This window comes from Calidris pugnax, unplaced genomic scaffold (assembly GCF_001431845.1).
Source record: "Calidris pugnax isolate Ruff unplaced genomic scaffold, ASM143184v1 scaffold39, whole genome shotgun sequence".
In the NCBI taxonomy this organism is placed as follows: Eukaryota; Metazoa; Chordata; class Aves; order Charadriiformes; family Scolopacidae; genus Calidris; species Calidris pugnax.
Genome location: NW_015090828.1, coordinates 7,993,085 through 8,001,472, shown reverse-complemented (window position 1 = coordinate 8,001,472; position 8,388 = coordinate 7,993,085). Strand labels below are relative to the sequence as shown.

General features: G+C 45.2%; 1 protein-coding gene across 7 annotated transcripts; it reads right to left on the bottom strand.

Moving 5' to 3' along the window:
- Nucleotides 1-876: 876 nt before the first annotated feature.
- HNRNPH3 (heterogeneous nuclear ribonucleoprotein H3 (2H9)) lies at nt 877-8,350 on the bottom strand. Of its 7 annotated transcripts, none has more exons than XM_014940437.1 (10): nt 8,163-8,350; nt 6,828-6,963; nt 6,149-6,287; nt 5,405-5,592; nt 4,904-4,990; nt 4,483-4,607; nt 3,033-3,168; nt 2,723-2,803; nt 2,552-2,638; nt 877-2,254 (listed from the first exon to the last, which is right to left on the bottom strand). In XM_014940437.1, exons 2-10 carry the CDS (start codon nt 6,943-6,945, stop codon nt 2,241-2,243), a joined length of 975 nt encoding a protein of 324 aa, XP_014795923.1. In that variant the 5' UTR covers nt 6,946-6,963; nt 8,163-8,350; the 3' UTR covers nt 877-2,240. The 7 variants fall into 7 exon arrangements, with proteins under 7 accessions (XP_014795923.1, XP_014795917.1, XP_014795920.1 ...); XM_014940431.1 differs by having other exon boundaries at nt 877-2,219; nt 8,163-8,349; XM_014940434.1 differs by having other exon boundaries at nt 877-2,219; nt 5,450-5,592; nt 8,163-8,349.
- Between the last annotated feature and the right edge of the window lie 38 nt (nt 8,351-8,388).

The window sequence follows — 8,388 nt, the reverse complement described above, 5'->3', positions numbered from 1 at the left end:
AGGCGTGGAGGCAGCAGGGAGTGAGGGAGGAGACAGACGATGCCGGTAATAAGTAGCTTTAATAAGTAGCTTTTCAAGAAGTATGCCACAAATAAAATTAATTTTAAAATAGGCAAGCTCTTAAAAGAAGAATTTCCATCACACGCAATAAATTAAATTAAATTAATTGCTGTCTCCTCCCCTCCGTGCTGCCTTACTCGTGTTGGGGAAGGTCATTGAAGTAATGGGTAATTATTCAGGTGGCTTTTACCGACTCCAGGTGGAACTGCCTTGAACCAAATGTGAATAGTCTGATGTTCTGTGTGGTTTTATTTCCCTTTTAGCATCAAACCACGTACCTGCCCTGCTGAGTGGCTTTTTGGACCAGGCAGTGGGAGGAAGGGTTCAGCGGAAGGGAGCCGCTGCCCCGGCCCGTGGAGTTCCCTTTGGCAGGACCCAAACTCGGGGTGTTTCCCACCACCCCCCGGTTACACGCACACGGCAGCTGGAAGCAGGACTCCCAAAAGGTGAGTCTCCAACAGGTGGTGGCCTTTCCTTGACACAAGGGACACCCGGGCAAGGGAAGGGGATGGAGCTAATGGGATTTATGGGTATCGTGTTGTGCAGATTTCCCCTGTCTCACTGTAAGATGCCTTTTCCTGCCACTGGGTTAATTCATCCTGACCTCGGCCACCTGAGCTTTATAGAAGATGTGAGCTTTTCCAGCAGAAACTAGCAGAACCCACTAGTTCTTAGGAGCACCCACTGGTGGCAGGATCTCCCCTGCCCTCCCCTTCCTAGCCACAACCACTCTGTACCAGTTACCCTCTCCGCTTCCATTTCCAGTCACTTCAACACAAGGACACGCTCTCTTGTGAAATAAACTCCATTCTCCTCTCTCCCACAAGAAGACATTTATTACAGATATAACACAGTACTAGCAAAACAGGTGACAGACTTTTCAATACCCAAGATCACATTTGACAATTTTAAGGGAGGCATTGAGGACAAAGCAGTTAATTTGGGAGATCACACTGGCTCAGAAGAATAAATACCTTTTTTTTTCATTACACATCAGGTATGTTAAGTGTCTTCAAACAATAGTTTCTTACATATCTTACATGTCACAAATGCGCAAAAAGTTTGATCAGCCTGGTGGGGTTTTGTGTTATTTCACAAGTGTTGGGCTTGTAGTTATTTTAGAGATGCTTTGCTTCGAACGAGCTCACCCATTTAATGGCTTGTCAAGTTCGGAACAAATACAGACACATCAGCCATGTGCAGCCAAAAAAAAAAAGCTGAACCATATTTCAATACAATAATTTCACTGAAGAAAAAAAGCTGCTTCCAAATCCCCCCCCCCTCTTCCCAGAAGCAGCGTTTGTGAAAAAACCAAAACAAACCCAACCATCAAGTAGATAGTTTGGGATTAACTCCTATTTGACCTATTTCATGTTAGCTAAAAGCTGTGCCTAGTGGTTTCGTTTGCTTGGCAAGTTCCAGGTGTGAGAGGCGGTACCTACAGCTCTACAGCAAAGCGTGGCAATCGGTGGTGGTGCCCGGTTTTGGGAGGCAGGAGCCTCGGGCACTGCTCCTTCAGGCAGCTGCAGATGAGGAGGAAGGAAGCCACAACAAGGACTTTTAGCCTCCGGAGCTTTACACCGCGCTGAGAAATTACTACATACAGCTTATCAAAAGGGTTTAGGAAAGATTGTTACTAAACAAACTAATCTATTCGTCTACCTTTTTCCCCTTAAACAAGTGAATTTTTCAAACTCATTCACTACACCAAAATTACATAGAACTGAATCAGTGTTCATAGGAGTTACAGTACAACCACCTTTATTGAACCATAGTACAACATCTTAAACCGACTGTAGTCTTGAATATGTAATACATCCTTAGGAGTAACTAGTATAAAAAGTATCAACATCAGTGGTTTGAATATAAAAATTTATTTAAAGTCAGAGTATGCAACAAATAAAACCTACAGAAAACAGATTTTCCCATCACAATCTGTTGCTTACCAAATAATATTGTGAAAACACATTCCTTCAGTCATTATAAAGTTCTTAAAATACAAAAGAAATTAAATTTTGTAAGAAAGTCTAGGAGACCAGAGACTGTTTCTTCCCGGATGTTTTGCAGAAGCAAGGCTATCCTTCAATACATTCCACGCCAGCCTCCTCCACCCATACTGCCTTGCCCATAGTATCCTCCACTATTTCCACTGCCACGACCTGCAAACAATTGACACAAGGTCACGCATACATACCTTAAAAAAAGAAAAAACGTGATGGGTAATACAGAACAGTTGGTTGCAGATGACTCAACTTACACTAAAATAACAATACTTCCACACTACTTTTTTCAGACAAGCATTTGCTGCAGTAGCAAAATGCTTAAACCCCTCCACCTTGAAGTACAATTTCAGAGAAACCACCCCCCCCCCTTCCCTTCCTCCCCACAGGCAGGCTTTGTGGCAGAGCCTGCCACCCTGCCCCAGCACCCCACACAAGACAGAGGTAGCAGCATTTTCACAGAAAACGTGTAAAACAGAACTATTACTTACTATATCCTCCCAGGCCATCAGGAGTTCCGTATCCGCCGCTGTAATTGCTACCCATTCCCATTCTCCCAACGGAGCCATAACCCTGATCTGAAAGGCAGGAAGAGCATCGTTAGAAACCTGGAACTCATCAGACTTGGCCTAAAGTCAGCTCAGTCTGGAATCCATGCGTACCCATTCCATCTCTGCCGTAGCCTCCCATTCCAGAGCCACCTCCAGCAGTTGAATTCAGAAATAGTTCGATATACCGATGCTCTGCAGGAAACAAAACAAGCCTTATTTAAGTGCTTTCAGCACGGAGATACAAAGCAAAAAAAAAAACCACAACCCCAACTTACAAGTAGCAGTTAAAGGTGAGATTAAATGCGCTAAATGGCAAAAATCTCATGGTTTGTATATTTACTGCAAAGCCCCTGAAGTTAAATGCAGTTTAAACCCTTCTATACCGTGGTCTGTGAAAGCTGTAAGTGAACGTGACACTCACGCATGTGGTTTTTATCCTTAGACATGGCAGCTACTGCATCCTCATGTGTGACGAATTCCACATCTGCCTCTCCTGTGGCTCTTCCATCTGCCCCAATATCAATGTGAACTCGTATCGGATTCAATGGTGAGAAAAACTAAGAATAAAAACAAAGAAATATAATCACATTAATGCAGGATTCAAGCCAGGTAACTTCCCCATCCCAGTGGTTACTGGAGCATTGCATTAATTTAATCTCACCCTACCACATAAATTTAATTACTGATTTCCAAAGTATTACTTAGTGATAGTGGACCTTCAAAGTTAAGTCAATCTACACTTTCAATCTATCATTATTATACACCTCAAAGAGCTCCAGCTAGAGCTTGAGGAGCTTTCTTTAAAGGCAAAGATACAAACAAAAAATTCCTGCCCACAGACATTGCTTTGAGCAGCAAGTTCTAATAATGATGCCAACCTGGAAAACATCTACTTCGTTTCTGCAGAAGCAGGGCCAAACATTTCTCAAAGCAAGGACGTTTATGGAATGCAGAAAAAACTGTCAATCAGGCTGCTCTTCCTTGCTATGGAACTCACAGAGATACAGTGATCTCTCTGACAGCCTTTCTACCCAACACTACATGTAAGTGTGTGCTACTGAAGTGCTACTCCTCAGCTCGCAATCACCTGCTCGGAACCAAAGCCTGCAGTCTGGCCCCTGTTCTTGGAGAGTCTTTAGACTGAAGAAAACAAACTGATAAAATGCATCTCGATTTAAACCAGAACAGAGCACAAGCTTAAGAATGGAGTTCTGCATATATAATATATAGGTGCAGCTGCTAAATAGGGAGGCCTCCTGAGGAGAGGCTATGTTTAAACTGGGCCTTATATCCCAGGAAAACTTCCCCTACAAACACCACATCTGCACTGACACAAGAATGTATTTCCAAAATCTGGCAGATGCACTTTCATCTGCCACCCCAGCCTCTTATCAGTAATGGGACACCATCCCCTCCAGCTGAACACAGCTCCTACATTCCTCCCACCCTGGCCCTCCTAAAGTCTCAGATGAAACAACCAAGACATAAGCTGCAATCGGAGGTTTCTATCTGCTATTGTTCCTTTACAGAACTTTAGGTTTTCAGTTAAGCTCCTTAAAATGAGGATAATAATTACAGGAACTGCTTTCTCCCCCTAATACACCTTTTATGGAAATGAAAGGGCAAAGAGTACAGAGATTAACGTTAAATAGTTGGGCTGACTTCTACAGTAATCCCTCCTCAGATATTACCTTTATAAAAAACTCTCCTACTACTAAGCTTTGTAAAACTCATGTAAAGGCTATGACTTTGCTTAAAATGTATTAGAGGTATCAATCACTTGTTTAAGAACTATAACCAAGCTTGGAGTAGGAAAGACAAGAACACAGAAACTCTGAGCACTAGAAAGCCCCTTTCCCCACTGTACTTACATTGGCAATATCATTTTCTGTTGCTCGAAAAGGCAGTCCTCTCATGTGAACAAAATGACCGCCACCATGGAAACCTGAGCCAGCATCTCCACCGTAGCCATGTCCTCCCATGCCTGTTAAAAATCCCACAACAAACAAACCCACACACCTGTAAGATCATCATGAAAAGCCACAAAAGTCACTCCCTTGTTTCCTGAAATCATACACTTTATGCCACTGAATAGAAGATGTTTACACCTCCTGTTTATCAACCCAGAACATTTAACTAGAAGATGTCATAAGCAATAGATTTACATTTTTCTGAAATCCCCTCCTTTTAAAGAACTTGCTTTCTTTACAAAATAATCTAACGAGGCAAACAATGACTTCTGTCTTGGAAATACTATGTCTTACAACTCAAATAGTATGAAATGTTTTTTACCTCTCCCATCCCTCATTCTGTCATCATAGCCATCATTTCCATAGCCATAGTTATTATAGCCACCATAATCATCAAAGCCACCATATCCTGTGCGATGGGGAGAAAGAAAGGAATGATTACATTATTACCCCAAATTCACCGAGCAATGCACAAGAGTTAATATTTCAGTCTTTGGGCACCCAGAAGTTTGCAAACAGCCTCTACAGACTGTTAAAGCTGGACTTCTGAACACAGTGCAAACATAACAGTCGTTTTATACAGTAAAAGGACTGAAACATGCAAGTGAGAGAGCAAATTCTGCTGAAAATACGGTTTCCTTATTAATTCTATTAATCTTAAATACTAAGCCACATTTTTTTGATCCATTACAAGTCAAAACGTTTTGAGAGAAGTGTGTCAAACCCAAGGGGTACTGCAGCTACTGCCATTTCTGTATTTCTTGACAAAGACGTCAGAAACATGAAACTGACAACAGAACCTCCGTTCATTAGATAAACATACCACCGTCATATCCACCACCTCCTCGACGCATTCTGTCATACATACTTCCACGCCCAGCTCCATAATAACCCCCTCTTCCTCCTAATGGTCTATCATATGGTCCAGGTCGTTGTTGTCCCATCATTCTTCTTGGCATGTCACAGAATCCTCTGATTTCGCTCTTACTACTTTTGAAGATTTCAATATATCTAATAAAAGAGGATTTTCAAGGCACCAGTAAGAACACATGCATAAGCTGCCTGAGTATTATAAAAGGCCATACTACGTTTTCTATAACTAAGCGTACAATCCAATAGAAGTGACTAGAGATACCATACAACTTAAGTTTCTCCTCAAAACCATAAGAATCTTAAGTGTATTAAAAAAAAAAACACAACAAAACACTTTACAGTGGCAAAAATTACTGTGAAAAGTCTAGTTGTATGAATTAAGCATAAAACATGTCTTTCCAGTATGAGAAACATACTGTTGAAAAACAATGTCCAGCTAGAGTAGCATTAATCACAAATTACCCTACGCAAGAACGATTGAAACAATTTCCCAAGTTTAGCAAACTACCCAGAGCAATACTGTCTCCCCCACCCCCCAAATCTACTGTATTTCCCAAGTTAACTTAGGATCAGTTATAAAAATTCTTTAAAACAGCCAGTTCCACATAATGGTCCCCAACCCCCCCAAAAGCATTACTGACCCACAACCCCCAAAAATAAAGATTTAACACCATCCCAAACTCTCCATCCCCACCTGTGCCCTATTCTTTCCTTGTGTTTCCCCAGAGCATTTTCTGCTATCTCCTTTGAAGCAAACTGCACGAAGGCCTCCCCTGTGCTTCTCCCCTGGTAGTCCAGCGTCAATGTTATCCCATTTGGCACGATTTCCAACCCTTTAACCCAAGGACAAATAACCCCATCAAGGGGAACAGTGTTAAAGGCTGAAACATTCCCATCTGTAGCAAATACTTAAAGCATATCTAAACAACAACAACGAAAAAAAAAAAAAACCACCTCGTTTCCCCCATCACCCAACAATACAAGCCAACAATCTTTCATTAAACATTTATGGATTTAGCCATACTTCTTTTCTGTTTTAACTATGCAAAAATACAACCACCTAAGTTACACGAAAGAAAATATAGCTACCAATTAAGCAATTTAACTGATCCAAATGCTTACATTCAGGTTACCCCAATATGCATAAGATATTTACCACTTCCACAAATTTAGATACATACTGAGTTTTACTACATCTATGGCTATTCATACTTCATTTACAGGGCATAATTCGTACTTAAGATAAGCTATTTTAACACAATCCCTCCCATCCACCCCATTAACGGTTATGACAAATTAAAATGTGCAAAACGTTGCGTAAAAGATACAAAAAAAAACCTCAAGTCACTATACTTCGACTATACTAGCGGTACCTTGGAAAAACTGAACAATCTCTTCTTTGCTGCAGCCAAATGGCAAGCCTCGAAGTCGTACCACTGTTCCATCATTAGTTGTATCATTTGGCCCATTGTGTTTTCCGGTCCAGTCCATCTTTTATTCAAATCAAACCTTAAAAAAAAAAAAAAAAAAATTTTTTTAGATGCTGCATATGCTTAAGTCCCTCCCCTTAAAAAAAAACCGCTAGTTTTTCTTCAGAAAACTAATGTTATGGATAAGTAGCTTTATTTCTGTTACAGATTTTAAATTGTATTTTATTATATCTAACCGCACACGTATCTAGAACCACCCTAAACTTTGCGAGGGAACAGGTCGCGCAGGGAGGGCAGCACGTGGGGAGGCACAGCACATAAAGCTCGTTATTTACTCAGAGCACATTCAACACCCGCCCTAGACGGGGGGTTTTGTTCTTTTTTTTATTGTTGTTAAGCGTGACAGTGGAAGAAGGGGCAGGAACCACGCAACGCTTCCCGCGTGGAAACACAAGGCCTTCCTTTGTCTGCGAACAAAGCGCCACGGACCACGCTCCCGGTTGCTTTTTGTGGGGGTTTTGTTTGTTTTTTGGGGGGTTTTTTTTATTCTTTCCGGAAACTCCGGCGATACATTACCTTGAATCACCACGGCCCAGGACCCTCAGGATCACCTTGAGGGGCAGCGGGGCCGGGGCCGCCCGGGCCGAAGGCGGGCTCAGAGCACCGAGACCCCGCCGGGGAAATGGGGGGAGCCAGCGATGGCGGGGGTCGGCAGGGTATCCGTGTGTGCCCCACAACGGGCCGCCCGTCCGCCGAGCCGCAAAAGCGAGGGAAGCGCCATCGCCGCCCTCCCTCCGACCCGCGGCCCTGACCCGCCGCCCGCTCCCCGGCGCCATTTACCGCGCCTCCCCGGTGCCGCCACCCCGGCTCCCGCCCGGCTCCCCGCCGCGCCCCGCTACCACCTCCCGGCCTCAGAGGAGCCACCCAGCCTTCACCCGTCGAACCTCAGTCCCCTCCCGGGAGTCCCTCGCCGCCGCCGGCCGCTCTCCCCGGGGCCGCCACCGCCCTCGCCTCCACCACTCAAAATGGCGGCCGCGCTCGGGAACGAGGCTCCACCGCGCCGCCACCGCACCGCCCCCCTCCCCCCCCTCCTTCTCCCTGCACTTTCCCCCACGATCGCGGCTGCCCGCGGCCGCCTCAGGCCGGGAGCGGCCCCAACACCCCGCCAAGGGGCAGGGAGACCCACCCGCCTCAGGGCCCGAGCCCCCGCTGCTATCGCCATCCCGCTGGCGGGCACCCCGCTCTCTCTCCCCCCCCGCCCTCCCCTTCCCCACTCACCGGGAGACCCTCACACACCCCTCGACGTGCCCCGGCGGGAGCTTCTACCGGGAAAGAAGGACAGAGGGAAAGAAGCTCCTCCTCACTCCCGACCGGCCGGTGGGCTCAGCAACCTACGCAACGCGGATGGGCAGGATGGCGTCCCGGCCGCCCAGCTATCGCGATAGCCACGCCGCCCTCCCTCAGCCCCGGCTGGGCGGCACCCGCGCATGCGCGCATCAGGGGA